Genomic DNA, 26722 nt, shown 5'->3' with positions numbered 1-26722 from the left:
GTTCCCTATTGCAGCAAGGTTTTGTGACATGAAAAGTTTAAAAAAAACAGTGTTCTAGGAAAAGTTTGTAGCTGTGGCAGTAAACACTTCTTTCATGATAGATCTGCCTGTTCCTATGTGTATGCACGTGCCCCTCGCCGTGGCTGCTTGCAAAACTTGTTTGAATAAATTAAAGTGAAGTATCTATTATGCTTTCCCAGGCAGCTGTGTTGTCTTCTGGCTCTCGTTAGAAGCGAGCTTCTCTGCTTCCTGTGCTGTGTCCTCGGCGGCTCAGTGTGCTGTGCGTGGTGAAATCAGGGAATTTCAGCGAGCCGGAGAAGGAAGTCAATGTTCTGTCCTCCTGCATGATCATGGTCAAAAGTACCCGGGTAAAATTATGAGCATGAGGGAGGGCATGTTCAAAGAACTGTGGGAAGCTACTCGTTTTCTCAAGCAAATAGATGCAAAGTCCCTGAATTTTCAAAAGTAAAAGTCTCCGGCGTTGGAGTTTTGTGAACTGAACACAACTGTGATGTCTGCATGCCTTTTGGTCAAGGTTAACTCTGAAATAAATGCCATGTTATACAGCTAGCAGGTGGTTAACCAAAGGGAATTTCACTTTGTTGCGGAGATGGGAAACGACAATATGTGTGTCTTCCTCCAGGTTATTCAGTGGGCATTCACAGAAAAAAAATCCTGGAGGTGGAGGATGTGGGGAAGATACTAGAAATTTCAAATTTAGGTTCCTCTGTCCATTCAGGGAATTTGTAACTGATTGAGTGGGTGGAGAGGGATGTGTCGTGCCACAAATACCTTCAAGAGCTCTCCTGTCTTTTCTTAGATGCATCAAGATGTATAATCAGATTGTAGTCAAGTATATCTGTTAAAAGGGCATTACTTCTGAGTACCTTCACCAAATGATGTATTTACAGTAAAGGCTATTAAAATAGATTCCTCAAAAAGGTCCCTTTTAAAAGAAACAGTAGAAAATGGAGGTTTTGGACTACTCGCTTTGTGCTGATGGTACCAAGGTCCACACTTACTGAGTGGCAAACACTAAGTGAGATGTTGTTTCTTCTGCTGAACACACTAGCTAAAGGTGACCGGAAAACAAAATCTTAACTGGTGATGGTTTAGAGATTTTAGGTGAAAAAGGATAATTCTTAGAGATTTTAAGGGAAGGAGGCAAGTTAGATGAATGGCCAGAAACCAACTATTTCTGCTTCCTTTGTACCATAGAGATGTCTATCCTTTCAGTTGGATTGCTGCCTGGATTGGCCTTATCTGGTGTGTTTTACAGAAATAAATTGGGCAAAGAGGTATCTGGATCTGGAAGAGCATTATGCAATGCCAGGCACTTAGTAATTTCAGTATGTCCTGCAGGTAATTGTTGTAGTGGTGTTACGTGTGCACTAGCAGATAATTTGAAGTCATCAAAATGAATTACATCATCTACTAATATGATTTCTTATGTCAGTTTTCCAGATCTTCAGAGGCAGCTACAATGAACAAGACTAAAGTCAATTATACAAACCTCCAGACCAAGACAGACTTTCTGTAGGAGTCTCCCAGACACAAGAAGAGGTACAGAGCTTTGTTCCCTTTCTGTACGTGCTAATACAAGAATATGAAAGCTGCAATCCTTCATAAAGTCTAGAATCAGCCTCTGACAGAGACCAGTAGTGACCAATATGGCTGTATATATGAATAAATGACCATATATTTGCTCTGTTTCTAATCTTATTTCCCTGAGGATTCCTTGCTGGCTTTTGTCAGCTTGCGATTTAGGGACTTCCTGAGCCAGATGCTGCATCCACACTTGTGCTTAAAAGCCGACAGACCTCTCTTCCTTCAATTCATCTGATCATTTTTGAAACCATTTATCCTTTTGCCATCCAAAACATCCCATGGCAGTGAGTTCCCAGATCTGATTATACCTTTTTTTTTTACGCAATAAATTTTTGTTTTTTTTTTTTCCACTGGGAGGTAACATTATGAGAGAATTACTGCAGTAATTGTTGAAGCTTTTAATGAATCTTTTTAAAGAATCTTAATGAGTTCTGAAATGCTAGTCTTATTCTGAAACTGTTGATCTTTTTATTTTTTTTGAAAAATTGGAGGAAAAACTTAACTAATTTTTCAGCTTTACCACAAGGAAGACCAGTACTGAGGTGCTGCTGTCCCAGAAAGACGAGATGGGCTTAATTTTATTATGTAGAAAAGTATGAAATGCTATTTCAGACCAAGCTGAGATAGAGGCTGAGCTGTTTTTTCCAAATTATTAGTAGGTCTAGTGAGAGATATCTTCCTACAAACCCTTGTCCTAAATAACAAGCACCTCACAGATTACATCAGACCTTAGTCTATAGGTTTGACTTCCATTTCTGCAGGACCATTACCTTCCAGCCCCTCTGCTGTGTCTCTGTGTGAAATCATGTTGTATTTGGGCTGTGATGCAAAGCCAGTGTTAAGTATGCATCATGTTTTCTTCTGTTTCACTTGATTTTTATTCTGTTCCTGGATGATTTTGCCTGGCATTCCTCATCTTTATCAGACGGAATCCCCTTTGTTTTCTCACCTTTTTGATCTGCAGCCCCTTTTATTTACTTTTCTCGGCCCTCTCAAGTGTTCTCCTTTCTAGCAGAAGAGCCAACCCTGTCGCAGATGTGTCTTAGTTCGGGGTACCTCTGTTTACGAAGCCAGGGCACCTGGCTGCAGCCAGAGACACCGCCCCCCTTAGCTGGGAGGCAGCTGTGGCAGCATGCACACAGCACCCTGTCTCTTCCCTGCTCTCACAGCCACCTTCCACCTGTGCAGGGGTACGTTGAAGGGAAGCAGGAGGTGAAGCCAGATGTGTAGCTCTGCTGCTGAAGACAGGATTGCTTTCTTGGCATTTCTTCCATGTCAGCCCTTCCACAAATCTTCATCTTGCCCGTAAATTTAGTGCTGTTCTGTGCAGTCCTTTTTTCCAGCAATGCTGGGCATTCCTTTAGCAACACCAAACTCGATGAGCCAGGGTTACTGGGAAGCTCTGAGGCTGACCTTTGTTCTGCTGCTGCAGACCTGCCTGCATCTCACTGCGTCCTGACCCATTTTACCCACGCTGTGGGCGGTGAAACCCCATCGCTGCTCTGCTGGAGGCTGCTGCAGCCTGCTGCTCTTCGCCTTCCCCAGCTGTCGCAGGCACTAAGCAGTCCCTGGCAGTGGAGGCTTCTTGGAGTCGTGCTTAGGTGTTAAGTCAGTCCAGTCTCAGCTGTGTTTTTAAGGCAACTGTGGGAGCTTTAACCACTGTAGGGCTCTTACTAAGAGCAGGACTGCCCCGCTGTTGTGAGGCTGAGATCTAGAAAGAGGAGCCTGCGAAATTGGATTGGCACATTAAAAAATCCAGGAACTTTGTTCACTAGGATCAGGGATTTTTTTTGTTACAGATAAGGAGGTGTCACAGGGAGTGTACTCTCTTCCCCCCTTCTCAGTCTCCAATTGTTTTGCATTAGTCACTGGTCCTGATTAAAGCCCAGCCCAGATTAAATATATTAAGGTGACTCCATTACCACTGTGTCAAGGAACAGGAAGATATAAACTGGTAGATGGATACAGTCAGTGAGTCCGACCCTACGTATACAATGTGTGTCTGTATTCAGTCATCCCTAAGGTGGTGTTAGTTAGTGGAAAGGCTTGTGCAAGAGCCAAGAAAAAGGGAACGAAAGGTTAAGCCTGGAAGGGTGGAGAAGGGAAGAGGTGGGCACAAAGAGGAACTGAAGAGCTGGCAAAGGGGATTCAACTTCTTGTAAATGCAGCTTCATGAAAACACGACTTGGATCTGCATAGCTGAAGATTTTTGGAGGCTGGAAGAACAAAGTCTCTTGTCCTTTCATAGTTTCTGTAGTCCTGACTAGTGCAATGGGGATGCAAATTTTTGTCTGTATTCACTTTCCTTGGATTGGAGGAAGCATGCAAATTATGCAGCTCCCAGACATGCACTTTGCAGAACATGGAACCAAGTCACTTCCAAATTGCAGTATTTGAGGAATCAATAAAACAAGGTGAGATACTTGAAAGACTTGAGAAGATCAGACCTGGAGATAACTTGGGAGGTCTTGAAAAGCTGATTCTGTTTTTTGAGAAAGCTGACTTAGCAGAACCAAAACTGTTATTGAAACTTAATCTCAATTGAACTGTTGACTCTTCAAGGAGAGATGCAGAAAGCAAGAGCCCCTGTGAATCAGAAGGCTGAGGTGAGGAGTGGGCCTGTCTGCAAGTCGGGAGAGTCAGGTTCTGATCTCCTTCCAGACAGTCTGTCTGTGTCCCTGCATTTGTATGTGTAGTGGAAAAACTTCATCAGGGCAGAATGGAAGAGACATCCCTGAACAACCTGTTGCTTAGAGCACTGCCCTGCGGCAGGAAGGGTTCCTGCCCTACCACCAGGTGTAGATGCACACATGCACATGATTCAATCGAATATACACTGTTCTGCTGTATGCACACATAGATTTTGGTGATTTTTTACAGGCAATGTAGTCGGCAGCTGTGGGAGGCAGTGCAAGGCATCGTTTCTTTTCAGTTTGATGTACATTGTATCTGAAAAGAGAAGGATGGTAGAAGGAGGCTGCTAGTTCATGTGATCCTTGGAGTCCAGATGAGTGTTGTGGAGGGAGGGAGGGATTGCTTCATCCCTGGGGAGTGCCTGTGCTGGGCCTGGAGATGTTCCTGCAGAGCAGGGCAGGGCTGCCAGCTGGCAGAGAGCTGCACCAGGCTCCGCAGACCTGCGCAGGCTGCAGTCTCCTTGTAGGAGGGAAGTATACAGCACAGTGGCAGAAAAAGGAGGTAAACTTCTTGGAGGGACCGAGTGGACACAGCGTGGAGTTTTACAATTAGGGAAACTAATGAAATCTGCTCTTCTGGAAAGGCTGGAAGGCAGGCTGCGTGGTTTCCTTGACTTCTGCAAGGATGTAGCTGGACTTCCCTCAGTCTTCTGCTGTGTTGTTGTATTTTATAATCTTATGTTAAAGTCCTGTGGTCTTCTGTCCATTTTTTTTCGTGTTTTCCTTGAGGTACAGTTTATAAAGCACAGTGCAATACTTAGCTGCATTTTATTAACACCACATGGAGCAGAGGGATTTCTTCACATCCAGCTGACAGCTCTCCTGTTTATCCTCTGCACTTTGGTGTCTGGCTTATTCACAGAAGCCTATGATGCAATCCAGCCTCTGAACCTTTTTGACTAATTGCCTCATTAGTGATTCCTCATCACATATTTGTGCAATTCATTGTCCTGAAACTACATAACTTTGCATTTGTTTTTGCTGAATTGCTAGCGTTTTCCAAACCATCTGCCCAATTTGCCAAAGCTGTTCTGATTTCTTCACCAATGCACTGGCATATTGTTTTTGTTTGGGATTTGTATGTTTATTGAATACATCTGCTCTGTCCCATTCCCCAAGTGGCAATGAAAACGCTTGGTGATTAAGTCCAGGACCAACCTTTGAGGAGCCTTGTTGATATATTGTCCCAGGCTGATTTTTGCACCCCTTGAGATAATGTTTTTCAGAGAACATTGACACGTTTATTGAAATGTTGTGTGAAAATGACATTGAAACTCTCAACCTCTCTCACGATATCGACTGTTTTTCTTCCGTCCACAGGAGCTGTTATCCTGAAAAAGGAGGAAACAATCAGTTTGACCATGAGTAGCAGCCAACATGGATTTGTCAAGAATAAATAATCTCCTTGCTGTCAGGTAGGCACTTAAAAATCATCTGCTTGTTCCGTTGAGGGGGATTGAAGTTAGTTTGTTTTCATTTTAAAGATGTTTGTCCTTTACAGGCTTCTGGAGTTTCATCCATGACTTCCCAAATGAGACTGAGTATCTCTGGGAATCAAAAAAAAAAAAAAAAAAAAAAATTATTTTTATAATAAGCTTTGTGATTATTAGCATCAGCTCAGTCACTTAGAAAAGCCTAATGTATCCAATGAATCCCTAACTTAGTTCATGTTCCCTTGTTATCACTTGTGTTTGTTGTGTTAACTGCCCTGTTACAGCTGACTTTCACAAAGACAGCAGGAACTGTGCACTTCTTATATCAGATTTCAGTCATTTTTCTCTCAGTCAGAGTCCAACTCCTTCCTTTGTCTTCCTCTTTCAGTTTAATATCAGGGTCCTGCATGCAGTATGCACGCAAGTCAGATTCAGATGAACACCCTGAAGTTCGCTGTAATTACGTATAATACGCTGTCATACTGAGATCAGAAATTCAGTAACATTGGTAGTGAGCAATGCCTTTTTCTTCACTCTAAGTACCAGCAGTTCAGATCCTGGCTTAGAAAACAATGGGAGTGTTTTGTTCTTGGTCTTGCTCTAGTTTTTCAGTCGTTGTAGATCAACATCTCAAAGCCACCTTCCTGCAGCCTAGGAAAGTGCAGAGGTTGTGGGTCACGTTTGTGATGTGCTCACAAAATCAAGGGAGAGTTTCCCAAATGACTGCTTGGTTTTACTCAGTACTGCTGTTTCCTCACCTTTGTGAGCAATGGAACCGCATCAGCGTTATAATACAGAGGAGGGAATACTACAAGCACTGACAATAAGTGTGAGGGATTTTTATGTTATCGCCCACTAGTTTGCACACGGTTTGGCATGATTCATCATCTTCACAAAATGGGAGAACAGCTACAAAGAGAGCAATTTAGAAATCTCATCCAATTGAGCTGTGAGGAAATCAGACATAACAAAAGAACGGAAACAGTTGCTATACCCTAGGCTTACCGTAAAATCTTCACAGGTTGAGAAAAAATACAAATGTCATGGACTGTGAAGTCAGGAGAGACAGAATAACTGATTAAAATCCAGCCAGGATAGGGGAGAGGTTCTAATATACGTATAGTGAAACTATACCAATGGGATTTTAACTCACTGTGATTTAGGGGACCTAGTTATAAAAGAGGTACCTGCTTTAGACCTCCCAGGTTTTCAAGGCTCCCTTGCTTTCTACCAGTCTATTAGCCAGGTTTTCAAAACAAGCCTGTGCACTTGAGTTGAGGAATTTCTAGAGTCTGCCAAAAAAAAGTAGATTTCTTTCCTTCCTCTTCACCCTCCATCCCTGCCAACAACGGACTCTTGTCTGTCTGATAAATACTTCAAGAAGTATTTGTTTTAGAAGCCATGCCAAATACACTGTTTTTCTGAATATTCAGCACTATTTCCTGATATAAATGTGTTACTACTTTTGTCTAGTGTTTCAGCTGAGGTTTTAGGTGTCTCTCTGTATTGCCATAGGGTATTTATTTACCTGTAGATCTTGAATATTTTGAATGGACAAGGGACGACCAAATGACATCATCTACCTGGACTTGTGCACAGCATTTGACGCTGTCCCACATGACATCCTTGTGTCTAAACTGGAGACACATGCATTTGACAGACAGACCACTTGGTGGATAAGGGATTGGCTGGATGGCCGCACTCAGAGTTCTGGTCAGCAGCTCAGTGTCCAAGTGGAGACTGGTGACAAGTGGCGTTCCTCAGGGGTTGGTATTGGGACCAACTTGTCCACAACATGGACAGTGGGATAGAGTGCACCCTCAGCAAGTTCACCGACAACGCCAAGCTGTGTGGTAACGGTTTTTTAAATAGAAGGAGATAGATTCAGATTAGATATTGAGAATTTTTTTTTTTTTTTTACAAAGAGGGTAGTAGAAACACTATAACAGGTTGCCGAGAGAGGTTGTTGATATCCCATCCCTGGAAACATTCAAGGCCAGGCTGGATGGGGCTCTGAGCAACCTGATCTGGTTGGAGATGTCCTTGCTCCTTGCAAGGGGGGTTGGACTAGATGACCTTTGAAGGTCCCTTCCAACCCTAACCATTCTATGATTCTATGAATGTGACAGTTAATATATAAATATATAAAATCCCTTTCAGGATGGGGGTTACAGGAGGGTCAGAAGAAAGGGAGAAATAGGTCTATTTTTTAACAATAATAATTCATTGAAATCAACAAGTGTTTTGGGGTTTGTTTAGTTTGAGATTTTCTTGCTTGGCTGGTGTCAAATAGCTCAAACTGAGGTTAACCTTGGGGGCCTGGTAGGCAAGTTGAACATGAGCCATCAGTGTGCCCCTTGTACTAAAGTTGGCTGCCATTAGGCAGAGTGTTGCCAGCAGGTTGAGGGAGGTGATGCTTCCCCTCTGCACAGCACTGGTGAGACACATCTGGAGTGGTGAGTCTGGTTCTGTGTTCCCCAGTACAAGAGCATACTGGAGAGAGTCCAGCAAAGGACCACAAGGATGATTCAGGCCTTGGAGTATCTGTCAGACAAGGAGAGGTGACAGCTGGGACTGTCCAAGCTGGGGAAGAGAAGGCTCAGGAGGGTCTTCCCAATGTGTATGAATATCTGATGTGGGGGCAGTACAGAAGACTGATCTAGACTTTTCTTAGTGGTGCCCAGTGATAGGATGAGGCAATGGGCACAGGTTGAAATCAATGAAATTCCATATAAACATAATGGAAGACTTTTGTACTGTGCGGATGATTGAACTCAGGAGCAGGTTGAACAGAGGTGGTAGGCTCTTCATCCTCGGGCATGGTCAAAACCTGACTGGCCACAACCCCAGCCAGCCTACTCTAGCTGACTCTGCTTTAAGCAAGGAGGGGTTGGACTAGATGATCTTCAGATCATGTATTTAGTGATTTTTGCAAACTTGCCATTGACTGTGACAGTCATAAATTTGATTTAGACAAATAATTCATGCCTAGACCTGCTGTCTTCATTCAGAAGTTCCAGTAAGTTTCTTCCTGTGTTTCCTTTATGTACTGGCTCCGTGCCCATGTCCTTTTCTGTGAAGTTTAATTCCTTTCAGTATTCTTGCATGCACACAAAACTTTCCATTACGGATTTAATGGATGCTTAAAAGCTATTCTGCTGTTTATTTCCTAGAAATCCCTTCCTTCATGGTCAATCTTGGCTTCAAAATCAGTAAGCTTTATAGCCTTTTGATGTGTTTGTATTATCCTTGTTCATATTTCACCTCTCACTTGCAAAGAGCTGGAATGAAAATCCCAAGCTCCAGACGCACAAACACAAGTTGACATTTTCTGAACCTGTAGTCCACAGATCTTGCTTCAAAGAGTTTTTTGGTTTTCAAATGTGAAGGATCATGCACTGCTTACACTAGGGTCTGAGTTTATTACCTGCCTGAGCTGTGTAGATCAGATTCATCTTGACTCATGAGCAGCTGCATCAAAAATTGGACTAATTGCACCAGTATAAACAACTGTGTAGCTACAGGTTGTACTGGTTTGGTGCACTGAAGGCCTGAATGGCTGTCGCAGGTTGTGTTGCTCCTACAAGTGCTCCCTGAAGTCACTAGTGGCTGAACTTTCACTGTTCAAACCATGCCTGTTTGGAAATAGGCATTAACGACATGGTGATGTAGTGAGTTAAGGCAGGTTTTGAACCACAGCTTGTGGATTTTTATTCAATATAGCTTTCAAAGTTGTGGGTTTTTGTAATGCACTTAAAAAGTTGCACGGTCATTGTAATTAAGTACGTAACCCCCAAATGTGGGCACAGCCTTAAACTGCAGTAGTGCATCAGGCCGCGGAGTAGGCCTCTTCAAGCTGAGCATGTCACATCAGATACTGCCCAAAAGGGCAGGTGGATGCAACTTGCTGGTCCTTGCAAAAACCAGCTGAGACAACTCAGGTACAGAACCAGCCCTGCCTGTTTGCCTGTTCTTTGTCCGTCACGGGGACAAAAGACACTTAAATAATGTGGAAAACTATGGGAAGAGCCCCAATTGAGTATGTAGGCTGTGACCGTACAAAGGGGCGTACAGGTGACACAAGGCTGAGATTTTTAGCATACCCAGCCCAGAGCTTTCTCCATTAAATTACAGGGTTGTCTCATTGAAACGTCAGAACCGTTGCGCTGTTTGCACAAAGCTTGTTCTGGTTTATGTTAGCACCATCTCTAGAAAAACTGCAGGGATGCCCATATGTCTTACAGCATGCCACAAAGCTCAGTGTTTAAATGAGTCACAGCCCTCTGTCTTCTTTGAGGTGAAAGCTGCATAGAGGAGATTGGAATCTGACTTTTAAAGTCCAGTGAAACATTAACCACTTTAAATATTAACACCAGCTTGTAGACTGCTTAAACATTCAGAAGAATCGCTGACAAGGTACACAAGCCCAGCTTCTTCCTTATAGGCATTGAGGTCCTTTTCTGTAGATGCTGGGGATGTTATGTGCCACTCTGGTTAAGGAGGCAACCTCAGAGATCAGTTTTGTGCAAATCTCTGTTACAAGTTATTTGCTGTCCTCACTATTTGTTTTTCCACTATTGCAGCAAACCAGAAATGCTTGCAAGTTTGTTTAGTGTAGGCATCCTTTTGGGGCTTGACTCAAAATAATTCAGTTGCCCAAACTCTAAAAGAGGTCCGGGTTTTGGTGACTGCAAGATCTACGTTGTTTATAGCTCCTGGGAACCTAAAGGCGCAAGCTGACTGCGGGAAAGAGTAAAAGGTAGCACTGGCCTGCCCTTCCAGGCTGTGAGAGTGGCTTTTACTGCTCAAGTATTTCCCAATCTCGTTACTGCCCAGTGTGTGTAACAACTGATATTAATGCACGCAACAGAGTACAGCAGAGGCAGGAGGGAGAGTGTCTTCACACTGTTTTGCAACACTGCACATTTGAAGTTCCTCAGCTGTGCTAAGAGGAAGTGGTTATTTGACTTTGCTGCCATTTCAGGAAGGATTAAGCTCCAGTAAACTTTCCCTGAGAGAGTCACCTGGAAACCACAGGGGTAAAAATTAATATTTGCCCACTACCTCTCAAAGGAGATGCCACTGGAAGGAAACGTAAGACAAGATGAGTGCAAACCCTGAGTTGAGAAGAAAGGCAAGACCAGTGCAGCCCCCACTGCACAGGAGTTACCCTGGTCAGCACACACTATTTTTCCCTCCCCAGTGGTTATTCTTAGGACTTGAGGGCTTTGACATTTTGTAGGAGGGGGTGCGGTGCCGTGTGACTGGTGTGTGTAGGTGCAACAAAACAAAGCCTCAAAACAGGTCACAAAATAAGTTGTTGCCTGTTCCTTGGGTGACGGTGGCGAGGTGGTTGTGCTCATCAATTTTTTCCACTGCATGTTGTGCCTCCCTGGGACCTGTCACTGTGCAGAGAGTTTAGGGGATTCCACATCTGGTTATCAAAGCATGGATCTTGTGTGGGAGGGGAAAGCCTGCCTGCACCCCACACTGGCTCCTAGTCTTGGCCACAGAGATTCATCTAAAAACATGACTTAGTGCACATAACTGTCGCTAAAATGCCCTGGTCTAGTCCACTGCTTTGCCTCAGTGTCTCTTTTAAACAAATTTCACCTTACTCCCCTTTCCAGACCCTCTGTGCTTGGTGGTGAGTGCTGCAGAGCCATCCCCTCTGCTGGGAAATGAATTCCTGGCTTGCATGTAGCACAAGTGTTTTGGGCTGTCAGAGACCTCCCATTGGGCCCAGCACACCACCAGGCACAATCTGTGTCCTGTATATTTGGGAATATCTGTCTTGCAAAAAGACTGGCCCTGAAAAGGTGTAAAACCTCACAGGTGCCACAGGGGAAAGTAGTGATGTTACCTCTGGAGCTGAAGTGCCTTTGGATGACCACTCATCTCTCTAATACAAGAGGTACTTGAAGAAGCAAGAAGGGCAATTGTGTGGTGCTTTTTGGGCCAAGCTATATGTCTTGGTGATTAGAGGTACTCAGCTAGAGTGGCTGGTGTCACAGGCTCTGAGTCCTGCCCCAAGAACTGTTCTTGCATTTGAGTGTGATTGGAATAGGGGAAAAACAGGCTCAGATCTTACAGATCTGTAAGTGATGATCTGTAAGCTTAGGAGAGAGAGAGGGCCTGACCTCTTCAGTCCTATTAAAGGAGATTACATGTGGTTTTGAAGCTATTTTAGATCATGGGGGAGCTGTCAAAATTCTGCTTTTTAAGAAAACAAGGTGCAGGCTTGAAGACAGAGCTTATTTTGCATCGTTCACCCTCTGATAAAGCCTAAAATCCCTTATTGCTTTAGCACAAGGAGAAGTGCGTGTACCTGCACGTATGCCTATTGCCTGCTATCCACACATTCCAAATTCCCTGGAAATGGCTGCATTCCTCCATCACTCCCTGGTGATGCCATGTTACCTTCATCTCTATCCCTTTAACTTCTTGTAGGAGGGCTGCTTTTCATGGCTAATTTTAGACCTTGCAATTACTGGTACTGTGAGCTTCAGCTTCCTGTTTAAAAGCTGCTTTTGGGACACAGCTCTGTAGTGACGAGGTTGTCTCCTGGACTCTGCTTGCTCTGCCCACATGCTGTAGCCCCTGCTCTGTAGGATCTTCACCTGATCTGGACTCTCACATCTCTTCCCCTCTCAATGTGCTCACCCAGCGAAGAGCATCCCAGACAAGTGAATACTGGTAACTGGGAGGCTGCTGTTTTAAAAGCAACTAAGAGCATTAAAGTAGATCACCATGGACATCATTAATGAATTTTATAATTGCAGTAAATTAACAAAGTTTTCTATCTTCCCACTCCTGCCATTGATAGATGTAAGTTTTAACGACATTTAGATGTCATACACTCTCCAGGTAATTGGTGTGATGCCCCTTCTCTGTGTTGTGCAGCAGTGAAGCACAGACTTCCTGCACATCTCTGCTTCGCTGCTGGTGTGACAGGGGACGTGTCCCTCATCCTAAGAATCGTATCATGTACATTCACAGTTAGCACCTGTTTGATCCTGAACTACAGGTACAACTTGTCCCTCCCAGGTGAAGGTTTGCTGGCGTTATAGCAGAAGACATGTGTTGCTGGAGAGCTGTCCCTGGGAAGGAGACCTTCCCCACTGCTGTGCCCAAGTGGGCCTGCACCAATATACCCAAACATGGGGAAAGATGCACCCCTTAAAAACACATCCTTTCTTGTGCTGCACCACACATGTGTAATAGGTGCTGTTTCAGTGTATCACTTAACTGCCTGGAAAATCTGGTGTGGTTTAGGGGTCATGCCATGTTGTCAGCAAGGAGGGGTCTGGAAGATGCAGGCTGCTGGTAGACTTCTGCCCAATCCGCCTCTCTGTGCTGCTGTTGCTCTTCTGGCTCTTTGCTTTGACCATCCTGTTGTGACATGTGAGGGGCAGAGGTGGGTTTTTGCAAAGTGCTCAAACAAGTCTTGAATGCCATTAAGGATGGGAACTGCTCTGGCTCTTCTTTTCTAGGAACCCTACACCAGGTTCTTATGGGGCTGGCGTAGCGGCTCCGGCAGCGCACAGTCAATGTTCAAGGACCAGTTCTTAAAATGCACCCAGTAGGTGTGTCCTGGGTGACAGATGTTCCTGCTGGTAAGGACCAACCACTGCTCAAGTTTAGGGCTCAAATTAGGACTGGTGCTGGTGGAGGGCAGAGAGGCCCCTTATGACAACAGCCAGGATCAAAGGAAGATCCCTTTCCCTTCAGGAATGTCTGGTTTCCATCTGCCAGCTGCCGTTGGGAGTGGCACATGGGAAAGCTCTGTCCTTCCACTTGTGGAGTTAAGAACAGGCCTTGCAGAAGGTGGAGCAGGTGCTCAGTGCTGAGGTCAGAAGAGAAGCTGAGAAGGATTAATTTAGATCTGCATCACTGAGGGCAAGTTCAGATGGTGAGAAGGAGGAGTAGGATGCTCTTTTAAACTGTGCTCAGCTGTGGTGTGCATGAGTCACTTCACATCCCACCAAGTCCCCCTTTCTCTTGGTAGGTGATGTTCTTCCTCGAAAGTCTGTGGATCTTTACATGTCTCTCTGTATGCCTGAACTTCCTTGAGATGTGGTGGTGGTGGTGGTCAGAATGAGGGCCAGTTCTTCTGTGGGTGTCTGAGCTCCTTTCTTTACTACTTTTCCCCTCATATGAGCTGGGATTGCTTTGTCCAGGGAGATCTGAGCTCCTCACAGCTGCCCCACGGTGTCCTGAGAGAGATGGACACCCTACCCTGTAGTGTGGTCTGAGACCTGCTTCCTGCTTCGCACCTGTAGGAAAACCCCTGGGCTTTGTGAGTGGGACTACTCACAGCGGGGCTGCTCGCAGAGCTGGTATGTATGCCTGTGGCTCCCCTCCCAGTCTGGGACCCAGGTGGTGGGTGCAGGTGGCTGGCTCGCACAAGCTGCAGCTGGCCCAGCCCAGGGAGGGCTGTGGGGGCACAGCTGGAGGGAGACCACAGGTTGGCACCTTGTTCTCTGTGCCAGCAAGGTACTGTTCCCTTAGTGTGGGCTCCTATCTCAGCAGAGAAGGCAACCTTGGGCATTGTTCCAGTCCAGACTGATGTAGAGCTGTGAAACCCACTGTCCCGTTCAGCTGCACCATTTGGGGCTGTGCGGGGGAGTTTTGGGTCGTGGCTGGAGGAAGTCTGGCTGCAGCAGGAACCAAGAAGCTCAGCAAGGCATGGCCTGTGCTGGTGCTGGCCAAAGAGCTGACGGGGCAGACACCAGGCTTGCCTGGTAACGCGTGTGCCACTCCTGTAAAAACCACCTGTGATACTTATCTGTAACCAAGATGATGTCTATCACTGATTTTTAAAAAAAGCTCTTTGCATGAAGACACATTTGACAAAGAGATTGGATTGGGTGAGTGCAGGATGGGAGTGGAGGGGGTGAGAGAGTGTTGCAGTGGTGACAGGGAGGGATGGAGGTGGATCTGCAAGCGCTGCAGAACTGGGTCCCACTGCTCTTTTCTCCCTCCCACTCCTTGAGAAATTAGAGCTTGAAAGCTTCGGGCAAGGCAAGTTCATGTGACACAAAGGAGGTGGGTGTCAGCACGAGCAGCCGGAGCTGCCCTGCTTGTGGGTGCTCAGCCCATGCATCCGTCGGGTCTCCAGCAGTTGTGCTGCAGGGCTGGCCCAGGGAAGGATGGTCAGGGAACAAGTGCAGTTAAGCCAAGTACACACTTCAGATTTTGGGCTGGTTATATTTTGATGCCTTCTAGAAATAAGTTGTCTCATAACCCACCATGTGGTTCTGTGCTGTTCCCAATAGAGCTCCATGTGCTATGGAAGCTCCTGAGGGAGGCTTTTGGCCCCTGTTGATGCCGTACATCCAGGGCATGTTGTGAAGTTCCTGCGCCAGCAGCTTCTTACTAGCAAATGTAAAAAGGGAGGAAAAAGTGGACTTACTGAAGAGAAAGGGGAAGAAGGCACTGAGCAGCAGTGGGAGCAGAGAGACAGTGCCACTTGGGATGGTTGGTGCCTTTCAGGAGCCCCTGTTTCCACAGTTGCTGCAGCACCTTGTAAACCCCCACCCGACCTTGCTGGAGCTCTGACCCCCCAGGCCTGTAGCAGGGAAAGCTTCAGTGAGGGTGCTGGGCTGTGCTTTGCCCTTAGTGAGCGATTTGAGGCATCAGATGAAGAGGCAGAAGTGCTTATCCTGATACCCCATCCCTCTGCTGAGGTCCTGCTGGGTTGACCTAGTGCTTTGTAAGTATTTCTTACGCTTTAGACTTTGAGCTGAACTCCCCCAGCTGATAGCTACTGGAGCATGGTACTAGGAAATATTACTACAGCATACTTTGAATTCACATAGATTTTGTAGAAAAAGAGTTTCAGACTTCCCTTTTTTAGAATGAGAAGCACTGCTGTTCTGAGTACAACGGTGTGGCATCTTGTTTGGAATTTCCCTTGCTTTCTATATATACACATGCAGTGAAGCCACAGGAAATGGAAGTTTAAAAAAAATACCGTAGAGCATAGGTATCTGCTGCTTGAACAAATTTTATTCTTGTAGTCAGTTTTATTATTAGTGAGCACTTAATCTTGAGGCATCATTTAAGGCTTGTTTTAAAAGATGTGATGTCCTAAATCATTGGAGGGGGAAGCAGACATCGCCTTAAAAGTTGCAGAAGGTTTGAGAAGCTCTTTAGGCTCTACAGTACCCATGCTACAGAAGACATTATTGTTGAGCTTCTCTCTGTTGGGACTTTTAGGGAAGGGACCAACTTCTGAGGCTTCTCCCAGTTGTATTTTCTGAGATTCAGTGAGTCAGTATTGCCTACAGCTGCTGTCGTGATTGTGTGCTAAGGGCCTACTTCTGCATGGCAACCAGCATAGTTATTAGTAAACAGCATTTAGTGTAAAATCTCAAGAGAAATACATTATGATTAGGTCCAGGAGTCATGAAAACCAGCTTGCCAGCACTTGGAGGATATACAGTCTGGAAACCTCATTGTTGGCGAGACAGCTGCTCAGGAGCTCTGAGCTTGTCCTGGGCTCCTAATTCAGGCTGGGTTGGAGAACAAAAGTGAGGGACAGTAATTTCATGACGGAGAAATGGAGGATGAACTGATCAAACACATCTTGGCAGCTCTTAATATGCTTCCCCTAGAAGTCCCAGGAAAAGACAGTAATCCTGCCTCATCCCAGCCTCCTTGGACCTACAGAGATGCCTCTGTCTTTCTTCCAGTATTGGCATGCCTCTCCAGTATGGAGGGTTCAGTTGTCTTGGAGGCCTTTAGTTACTGACACAGCAAATAAGGAACCGAGTCCCATACGGGCACATAGTTCTTCTGTATGGTTTCAGGAGTCTCTTGTGTGAGGACTTGTTTCTGCAGTTTTACAGATGATGTGTATTTCAGTGAACAAGTGTGGTACAAATGGATAATGAAAGTTCATAAAGTTTATGCTATTGAAGTTCCTTTCATTTTATACAGTTACTTTCTTACTCATACGCCTTTACTCCTTTCTTTTGGGAAAGGAGCTGGGTTGCTTTTACCATTTAACCAAACAAGACATGCAGTACCTCGGCAGCCATCGAAGTGGCAGAGAAAACCTGTGTGAGGCCAAAGGAGCTTTCCTTAATTTAAAGGGTTCAAAAAAATTCTGGGAACTCATGGCTGTTTTCACTTCAGTGTTGGGGCAGTGGAGCTGGAGCAGCTGACCGTTTTAACACATTCTGGTCTACAAGTTGAGGAACCTGAATTGTCAATGTAGGTGGTGGTAGTTGCTTGGGTTATCTTGATGTGTATGCTTTGCCTGCTGAGGAGAGGGCAGGTAAAGATTTTTATACTCTTTATTCAAGAGATGTACCAGTAACTTTGGTGTGAAAGTCAAAGCACTGGGTAACAGACAAGTTTTTAGGAGGAATAGTTTATGCCCTATAACCTGAAACAAATATTCACATGTAGGACACTGGTACTTCATAGTGGGTAACTGGTTTCTTGGTTAAGACAACAGGAAAGAAATAGGTAGGGATTTTTACCAGCCAGAAAAAAAAAAAAAACCTCAGTAGGCAATGCTTAAATAAAGTAGCCCTGAAGTGAGGTATTTTTATACTGAAAACCAGCAGATCTGTCCTAGATTTTTGACCTGGGTATCAGATTCCAGTTACTTACTGCATAGCTTGAGGTGGCAGCTGTAATCTGTGCTTGACCTATAACTTCACCTGTTTGCGTCTGTTGGTCCAGTGTGGTTCTCTACAGAGATATATCCAGTTTCCCAGCATTGAAGTGCCCTCCTTTCCCAGGAATCAGACTCTAATCCCTGCTCTGACAAGGGGACTAATTCACAGGTCTTAGAACTGTAACAATATGTACTATTACTTTCTGTGTACTGCAGACTCTCATATCTAATTCTTCTGTCTATTTCTAATAGGTGTAGGTCAGTCTGTCCAATGTACCCACAGGGATCAACATGAGTGGAAACCTGTAGCAGACTTGAGCTTCTGACTGATGTATATTAAAGCAGTGATCATCTCAGATGCAATAAAAAAACAATGCACTGCCAAGATCTAACTTTATTGTTGTGTTTGTCTTTGTAACTATGTTGTAATGTGAACCACTAAAAAAAAAGTCGTCCATATTCTACTGTATAATCACTGGCAGTATGGTATTGATGTACATTAAAGCTGTAAACACGGCTTGTCTAATGAGAACAGTCAGAAAAAGTAAGATTAGCTTATGCCACAGGAAGTTTAATCATGTTTCTCAGCCTATATTCTGTGGGCTGCATCTCATCTCTAAGACCTTAAAAGGCATAGTATAAAATGGTCACTAAAAAAAAAAAAAAAATCTCTGCATGTTGTGTTAGGGGAAAAAACAGCTAGTAATCAATCAGAGGTTTGCAATTAGTTCAAGATTAGATTAATAAGAACCATTGCACCTGCACACTGCATGCAATGGCCCAGGCATCTTTTTGGTAATATCCAACCTAAGGCAACATTGGCATAAATCATCATCTTCCTTTGGGGCTGTAAGAGGATCATGAAAAGGACGTATCAAGGAATATATCCACAATCCTGTTAAAGTGTAGTACCACGAAGAAAGCAAAGCAGAAGACAGGAATGTTGTTAGGCAAAGTAAGTTTTCTTTAATGATGAAAGGTCACGGTTGTATCCCATCCTTAACTCCAGCTCTGACATGGTGAGAAAGACCTGGAGCCACAGCTGAAAAAAGCTGGGGCCCTGTTACATTTGTACACTTTAACTTCTGATATTCTGAAAACAGTCCCCTGGTATTTGTTGAAGTTATCTGCAGTGTAGATAGGATAAGAAGAAATTTAAGCTAGTATTGTCATAGTCACAGATGTGTGGCACGGTAGGGCGTTGCGTGTGCTCCCGTGCATCTGAAAGGTCATTCTTCCTCCCCTAAGGAAGTGAGGAGTGGTTTTTCAGCATCTTTGAGAAGTCTGACACACTGGTTATCACTGAAGTAATGAAATAACTTGTATCTGAAACCATGACATTTAGTTAGCCCGTAGTACAGTTACTGGGACTACTTCACATTTAAATACTTACACTGAAAGAGAGATTTTTTTTCACCACTTTACTAATGTAGTAAAGCAACTGCACAATCACTTTTATTATAAAAATAATCCTTAGGTAAAATAGGAATACAATCAATAGTTACACAAATACACATTTACAAATGTGTAAAATAGTTACTTATGGCACAGAAAAAAATAAATATCCCTGTACACTGTTTCTGTGCAAAAAGACAGGCCTAGGTTCAGTCAACAACCCGCCCGTGAAGGTTTTCTTCACTTCTCCTGATTTCTGTTGAATACAAGGATTTTCAGATGAGATGCCTGAAAGTTCAGCCTCAATAGACAAGAAAATACTTTTGCTTTTAATCCAGATAAAGCACAATAAGATTTTTCCTATCTTCTGCCAAAATGCTCCTCCCCCATTCTTCAGCCTACATTTTTGGAAGAGGAGGAAAATTTCAAGTGGAGTAATTTTTTTCACAAGCCTTCAGACTGCCGTAAAGAATTAGACTCAAGTCCAAGTCAAGCTGCACTCTGAAGCTAGTTACCACTGCAAGTTTCAGTTTAATTTGTAGTAGAATTTGCATTATGCTTGCCTTTCTCACAGTTGTCAAAAATAGTTCTTCATAAAAACACTTTGCTTTATCTTGCAGTATTTCATACAGTCCGAGAGAAAGTGAAATCAAATAAGAGGTAGATACTGTTCAGCCTCCTAAGAGCTGTTCATTTGAATTATTCTGGGTTAGGACCGTAGGAGATATGCACAGAGCAAAGTCTTACTGTCTATAAAGTAGTGATTGACTTACACGCCTCACAGTACGTGGTCACTGACAACATTCAGCAACATGCTTGAGGAATTCATCACTGAGTTCATCACTGAAAAACCTCATACAATGAGGGCATCGAAGTTCACCCTGAGCCCTGCCCTCGGATCCTGAGTTTCCATTGTCTGCAGGAGGAGAAGCTTGTTCAGAAGATGTTCTTCTTAGGCCTGTTTGGCCTGGGCTATTGCCTCGTAGATGTTCAACGTTCGTCTGTACAAACATATGATTTTGGTTACCAGTGTGAACTCTGAAATGACTACTTGTGTCTCTTGAGTCCTAGAAAGAGAAAGAAGAGCTCTTGAAAAAGATGCAGTAAAAGATATTCTCTAACAGAAAATTTTATCACCTTTGTCTGAAACACTGCTCATCTTTTTGTCAGAAGGTTTGTAAATAAAATATCCGTCAGTTTTTGCAGTTTTATTAATATAGTTGTAAAGAAGGCTTGTAGAAAACACAGAATATAGCCAATGTGCTACCTTAAACATGCCATGACAAGAGTCATGGCCATCCTTCTCTTCCTTCTAAGAATTCCCCTGTGTTGATCCAAAATGGACTGGAAAGGGATATTACGTGTATTGGGAAGCATCTCTACTAGAACTCAGCCTGTGAAATAATTTCAGTTTTTGATAGCTGCACTGAGCTGAAATGGTTTTAGAAGTACAAAGATTTTTTTTAAATATATTTAAAAGTATATTTTAGTCCTCAATTCTGTTGACGTACTTTAATTTAAAAAAAAAAAAAACAAAACAGCGTGTTGCTTTCTTACCTGTCTTCTTGCTAGCTGGTGCTGTAGACATGCAACTTCTGTCTGAAGCTCTTGTATTTTACTCTGTGCTCGTTCTCTGTCTGATCTCTCAGATGTGAAATCATCTTTATAAACTAGCACCTGAAAAATAATTATTATGTTAATATTTTCTAAATTAAAGCATTGGTAGGTTAGATTAAAAAGCTGAGGCTGTGATTCCTTTGTTTATAAATACTTATTCCCAGAATCTCAATATTAGCTTCCCTATCATACCTGTACTTTAAAAGCATTTGTATTTCTTTTTCAGATCTTTCATATTTTGTATTAAAGCCAGCAGAACTGCATGCAGTCCTTTAAGTAGCGAGTTATCTTTAAATCTGTGTTGTTAAGTATCTGTATAGTCAAATATGGCAAGACAAGTGGCAAATGTCAAAAGAAGTAATTTCTTTTTTTTTTTCCCCTTAGACTTCAGTGATCTGGGGAGAAAGAATTCCCACTTCTAGGAAAAATAAACTTAATCACCTGTTGCTCCAGCATTTGTATGCGCTCATTATCTCCTTCACTAGCCTTCTTCATATCTTCTAATTCTCTCTTTGTTTTTATGCATTCATTCATTTTTTCTTCCAGTAGCTTGTTTAACCGGACTATCTCCTTGTGCATCAGGTCAGAATTGGTTTGTGCTGAAGTTATGCCATGCTGCTGCTCCAGTTGTGACTTCATCTCTTTTAGCTGCAAGTGGAGTCGCTTCACATACTCATCCCTACTCGCATCGTATTTCTGCCATTTTGCATTTAAGTCTTCCACCTGAAAGATTACCCAGGAGAGTCACGAAGAACATGAAGACAAAAACATGAAGATGCAAACTTCCAAGCTTTCATAGACTGTCTATATGTGCAGGACCAACATTCTTTAAAGGATAATATAATATGCTGACTCAACCGCTGAGTGTGGATAAGACACTTTAAAGGAGAGCAGAAGATTATCGTGCTGTAAGCCAGGCTCTTCACAGGCAGCCTTCTCCATTTGCCAATCCATAGGGACAGTATGAAATAATATGGAATAGGAGGGGTTGGTGGTCACCCTGGGTCCAGTGCAGTTCTTCTGAGGTGGAATACTAATGCATGGAAGGAACACGAAAATTTTCTTCTGCAGTGTATTTTTAACAACAAAAACCCAATACGTTAAAAATAATGTAATAAGTTGTTCTTAGCTAAGGGAAAAAAGACTATGTGTTTTGTTGAAAGGACTAAAAAAAAATTTGGACTCGCATTAAACTGCCATTTAATTAGATTAGCCAGGTTTTACCTATTCCAAACTTACTGTAATTCAAAATACTCAATCAAATCTTAATCTTGTACAGAAGTACTCACATGAGCTACTTTTTGTTTTAACATCCTGTTTTCATCTTGTAGGTTGCAGATAAGAGCTTGAAGTGAAGTTTCATTGTCTAAAAGCTGTAATTTTCAGATAAAGGAAGTGTTACTCTAACATAAAAATCACAAATGTTACTTAGCAATGCTGTTAAACTGGAAGTAATCTTTTTAAAAATTCCTCTAAAACTATTTGCTATCAGTGAAACAAATACATACATCTAGGTCTACTTATTTCTATATAGTGTATTTCTAAATACTAAGAGCGTAGCCTAGAGCTTTTATCATTAATAAGCAGAGCAAAAATGTACTTGGGTTTTTACCACTTTGGTATTGCTTTTAAATAAATCTGTGTGGTGACATAAAAACATCTGTCTTACTGAATTCTGAGCCTACTAAAGGTAACAAGTAAAATACTACACATTTTACATGCATGAGGGTCTACAGTGATGACAACAGAGCCTAACAGTTGACAGGGACTCCTTGGAAACTACAGTTTGGGCAGGGGAATGCAAGACAAAGACACGGATATGCCTTCATCTTGCTTTGTTATTACTGTCAATTTTGGCCAGTACTAGGAAGAAATTACTGAGGGGAAAAAAAAAAACCCTGCTTGCTAAATAATTGACTAAAATGATACCTCTTTTTTTACAGTTGTGACATCTGCTTAAAAAAACCCCAGTGTACATGAGTAATATAGAACACTTTTGTACAAAATTCCCTAGAATCAGCTAGTAATTGCATCTGAAATTTCTCTTCTTCAACAGGGAAGTCCCCACTGTGCAAGGTTAGCTACTTATTACATATATCAAAGTCAATCAAGTTTCCTGTCTATCAATTACACGTAAAATATGATAATACTAAATGCTTCAAGTCCCTTAAAAAGTCCTTTTTTTCTTATAACTAGGCAACCTGTAACTATTTCTCACAGGTAACTTCAATGTGGGTAAGTTTTCTCTGGAAATGTTCCTGGGGATGTTTTACCAAGTAGAAGCAAGCATGTACAGAGTTTATCATAAAAGCACAGATGAGTGGTCATGTGAAACACAGCATTACCACTACATAGCAGTAAGAGCACGAGACAGAATTATTCTTTTTTGTGATAATTGGCTGTAGCATCCTACTCAATACTCTGACCTGTTACTGAAGGCAGCACCTGTGCTGTTACTTCCTTATGGTATTATCACGAGTTACCTAATGACTGAGCATCGTGACTTCTGGAACAACAGAACAACACAGTCTACCTCTACCCTATGCTGAGAAGCTTCCGCTAAGGTGATGATGCGGCAAAGCCACACAGCCATTAGCAAAATCCAGGTGTTTCTTTGTTCCCCTCAGTAGCATTTCTGCCACCTTACTATCATGAAGGAATTTTTCTAAACATCCCTGCTGGATAGAAACATTGCCTTGCAGTGAGAGGCCGGGGGGAACCCCAGAGGAAAGAAAAAAAAAAAAAAAAAAAAAGACACTTTGACTCACTCTTCCCTAACCAGCTTTCTGTAGGTCTGTACTACGTCTGCAAAACCAAATCCTGATCTGAGAAGACCACGTGCTATAGAGTTCTTAATATAAATACTACTTTAAAATATCTCTACTTTGTTTTGACATTTAGGTGCTTAGGCAAGTAATCAGGAGATAGCACCTTCATAAGCACAGCACCATCTAGTGATGCACAGAAGCATGCTGTGGTATGAAGAATGTGCTGTCTCCTGTATATGCAGGGAAGAACTGTAATCATGGAATTGCAGAAGTTGGAAGGGACCTTTCAAGATGCTCTCCTCTCCAAAAAAAAAAAGCCTCTGAAGATGCGATAAGTGAGATGGCCAAAATGCACCAGCTTCCATCCTAAGATTTTGTTACCTGGAATTATTTAGAGCTTGCCATGGTAGTCTTTTCACCCTATGTGAAATTACTTAGTTGTAACTGGAAGTGGTGAGAAACAACCCATTATCACATTGTAATTAACACATCAGAAGCTAATAAGACTTTCAAGAAACACAGCAGCAGTAAGAATACCTGATTAGATCTTTCGGTAGGTGTCTGGTCATCTGAATTCCCCTTCTCTCTTCTTTGCTTTTCTTCTAGACATTTTGCCAGATGTTGACACATTTCTGCTGTGGATGCTAATTTGCGTTGAAGTTGGTGAGTTTCTTCAGTGAGTGAACGGCACAAAACATCACTAGTGGCTTGAGCCTTCTCTCTCTCTGCCAAGCTCTTCTGAAGTCTTAAGATTTCTCTCTCCTTTTCATATGGAGGCTGATTTATCATCTGCTGTATCTCTCCATTTTTCTCCTCCAGTTGCTGATTCAGCTTCTGTACTTCCTAAATATAAGGGGGAGGGGAAGTTATTTAAAAGCAAAGTGAACTCAAAAGCCAAACTATGTGTAAGACTGAATTCCATATTGCTGTAATTCCACATTGCTCCTATATGCACTGCAAAATACTTAAAAAGTAAAATAAATCCAATTCATTTTTTTATAATCGCTCAACCTTAGAACCGATGGATCAATCACAATCAAGAACTGCTCGGACAGCTATACAAGCACTTCCTAGTCAGTACAATGAAGAAACAACCAGCAAAAATTCTGGAAGATTTTAGGAAACCATACACAACAGCAACAAACTAAAGATGGGACTTACAAGAAACAAAGTAGTTTAAAAGGAATAACTATGGGGACTGAGAAACGCTTACTGTACTGGTGCTGCATTCTAAATTACCTGATAGTAGAGATTTTCCTCAAAAATAGAAAAAAGGAACTGGAAAGTCATCTTATCAAAAACCAGTGAAGTGTATTAATTGCCTAGCACTGTCACAAGCACAAAGCAGGGGGAGCACACACAGCAACTTTCCTGCCTAGGAAAGGATGAGTGGTAAGGACAAGCAAAGCGTGTGGCAGCAATGACCACAGCTGACTCGCCAAGGTATGGCAGGGGTCTGACACGCTGAGGGAACAACTGCGTATCTCGCTGCCACACGTTGAATTGGAAGCTCTGTGGAATCATCCGCACTGCGCTAAGTTAACGCCTCTGCAGGTGTTTTGAGAAGGAAGACGTTTGCTTACTGACTGCAGTACAACCACTCTGTAGTGCCCTGCATCTGAAGGAGGTATACCAGTCCTGACTGTCAAAAACAGCTTCTGCTTGATATCCTCAAACAGGAGCGGATGCTGGCAACAAAAACCTCTGCTGCACTGCTCCTCCAGAATCAATGATGCCCTGGATGCCACCGCAGACCATGAGACAGGTACAAGCTTGACTCTACCCTTCCAGTTCTTCAGGAGTGCTAATGGAGCTGTAAGTCACAGGGAGCACTCTTCTTTGCCAGCACGTAGGCCTCTGACTTCAAAAAATGTCTTCTTTTTTGTTATTATTTTTAGTGACAATGATTACAGTCTTTCTGATTAGGCATAAAATAATTTGTGTCTGACTGGGCATAAAATAATTATTTCTAAAAAGAATAAAATGAATATCTAACTTAGAGAAATCGCACTTGTTTCATTATTAACATTTAAATTCCTTAGCATCATGCTAAATTTCCCCTTTGCTATACAAATTGAAGACATTCAGCATCAGACTTCGAAATATGTTCAGATACCAGGCTTGTCATCTGTCCGCAAAGTGTCAGTAAGATCATTTCTTATTACAGATTTCCAAACTTGAACCTATTTAAATGTATTTTAGGTGAGTGTCATATATGGAAAATGTTTTGTATAAGCATTAGGTCAAGAGATCACTTACGACAAAAATACTTGTTTCAATTTTAAGTACTGCTTCTTGGTTTGGAAATTCCTTTATGCAGCTTCATATAGAAAGAAATGCTTTAAAATTCTTCAAGTATTTCAGACTAAACATGGGAAACTCTTAATGGCAGTAACAACAAAAAAAAAAATGCCCTTGTGGCAGGTGGGAGGGGATGCAGTTTGGAGACTTTTTTTTCTGTCATAAAAGATAGGTTACAGAAATTGCTATCTCATAATCCAGACTTGCCAGTTACTTCTCCAAGTATTAACGTGCTACCTTAATGTCAATTAAAATATCAAATTTCAAGTGCACGTCAAAAAAAAACCCCACCACTTTAACAGAAAAACGTAGTGGCATGGGTTGTTCGTCTTACAGAACAAAACTGTTGCATCTGACAAAAAGGAGGGTCTTCAGTAAGTAATATGGAACTTCCAAATTCAGGGCTGTTTACTATTTTTTCCTTCTCGTGAAAATAGTTGCATGAAGATTTATAATGCCACGCTCACATTCTGGTTCAGGATCTTAAGGTTTCCCTTCTTGAACGCAGGCGGCGGAGCTGCTCGGGGCACACGGCGACAGCCCAAGCCCTGTCGCTGCGCTGCGGGGGACAGAACCCCCGTTCTCCTGCCCGGGCCCTGCCCCGCCCGCCTGCTGTCTGTGCCAACCCGGGCCCCCCGCTCTGCCGCCACAACCGCCCTCCGAGCGCAGACAGCCCGCGTCCTCCCTGCAAGGCAACCCGCACCCTTCCGCCCCGGCCGCCTCTCCGAGGGCTGTCGCGCCTTTACCTGGTTCAGAGCTTCCACCCTCCGCGCCGAGAGTCGTTCGCTGTCCCCCAGCTGCTCCCGGGCCCGGCCCAGCTGCTCCAGCAGGCTCTCCACCAGCGAGCGGGCCGGCTCCGCGCCCGCCGGCCCCGCCTCGTCGCCCGCCGCCGGCTGCTGCTGCTGCTGCCGGGCCAGGCCGCTGCGCAGCTCCCGGATGGTCGCCTCCTTGGCGGCCAGCTGCAGCTGGAGGTGCTTCAGTTGCTGAGCCGATTCGTGGTACAAGGTGCAGAGCGCGTTGTACCGAGGCACTTTGCTCTTCAAGCTCCTGTTTTCCCGGTGCAGCTTCTCCAGCATCTCCTCCACCTGCCTGAAGCGGGCCGCCAAGGGGTCCGTACTGCCACCCTCGCTTACCGAGCACATGGCCGGGGACGGCGAGCTGCCCTCACGCTGCTGCCCCTTCTCTTTCTCCTCCAGGGCGAGCAGTAATCCGGCCAGGTGCATATAAACCCGAAAAGGAACCAGGCAAACCCAGGACCACAGCTCCCGTGTTCCT

General features: G+C 43.5%; 1 protein-coding gene and 1 long non-coding RNA gene across 3 annotated transcripts; one reads left to right on the top strand and one right to left on the bottom strand.

Moving 5' to 3' along the window:
* The first annotated feature begins 1460 nt into the window (after positions 1 to 1460).
* Positions 1461 to 21085, top strand: LOC147601028 (uncharacterized). The gene is made up of 3 exons (XR_015258496.1): positions 1461 to 1563; positions 5622 to 5716; positions 20961 to 21085. It is a non-coding gene; the product is annotated as an uncharacterized LOC147601028 (long non-coding RNA).
* Positions 18308 to 26722, bottom strand: TNIP2 (TNFAIP3 interacting protein 2). 2 transcript variants are annotated; one of them, XM_086747227.1, is made up of 6 exons: positions 26194 to 26722; positions 23684 to 23989; positions 21668 to 21751; positions 20820 to 21101; positions 20319 to 20438; positions 18308 to 19828 (listed from the first exon to the last, which is right to left on the bottom strand). In XM_086747227.1, the coding sequence occupies exons 1-6, from the start codon at positions 26668 to 26670 to the stop codon at positions 19553 to 19555; spliced, it is 1545 nt and encodes a 514-aa protein (XP_086603353.1). In that variant the 5' UTR covers positions 26671 to 26722; the 3' UTR covers positions 18308 to 19552. The 2 variants fall into 2 exon arrangements, with proteins under 2 accessions (XP_086603353.1, XP_086603354.1); XM_086747228.1 differs by having other exon boundaries at positions 18308 to 19762.

This window comes from Chlamydotis macqueenii, chromosome 4 (genome assembly GCF_036417535.1).
Source record: "Chlamydotis macqueenii isolate bChlMac1 chromosome 4, bChlMac1.mat, whole genome shotgun sequence".
Classification (NCBI taxonomy): domain Eukaryota; kingdom Metazoa; phylum Chordata; class Aves; order Otidiformes; family Otididae; genus Chlamydotis; species Chlamydotis macqueenii.
The sequence above is the reverse complement of the archived record's forward strand: the minus strand, read 5'-3'. Positions and strand labels throughout refer to the sequence as shown.

Bases quoted from the DNA above. Each gene is read 5' to 3' on its own strand.
- TNIP2 (XM_086747227.1), bottom strand. From the start codon at position 26,670: ATGCACCTGGCCGGATTACTGCTCGCCCTGGAGGAGAAAGAGAAGGGG. The intron at 23,990-26,193 runs GTAAAGGCGCGA...CCTTATATTTAG, and splicing joins GGGTGGAAGCTCTGAACCAG to GAAGTACAGAAGCTGAATCA. The intron at 20,439-20,819 runs GTGATTAAGTTT...ATTATTTTTCAG, and splicing joins TACAAATGCTGGAGCAACAG to GTGCTAGTTTATAAAGATGA.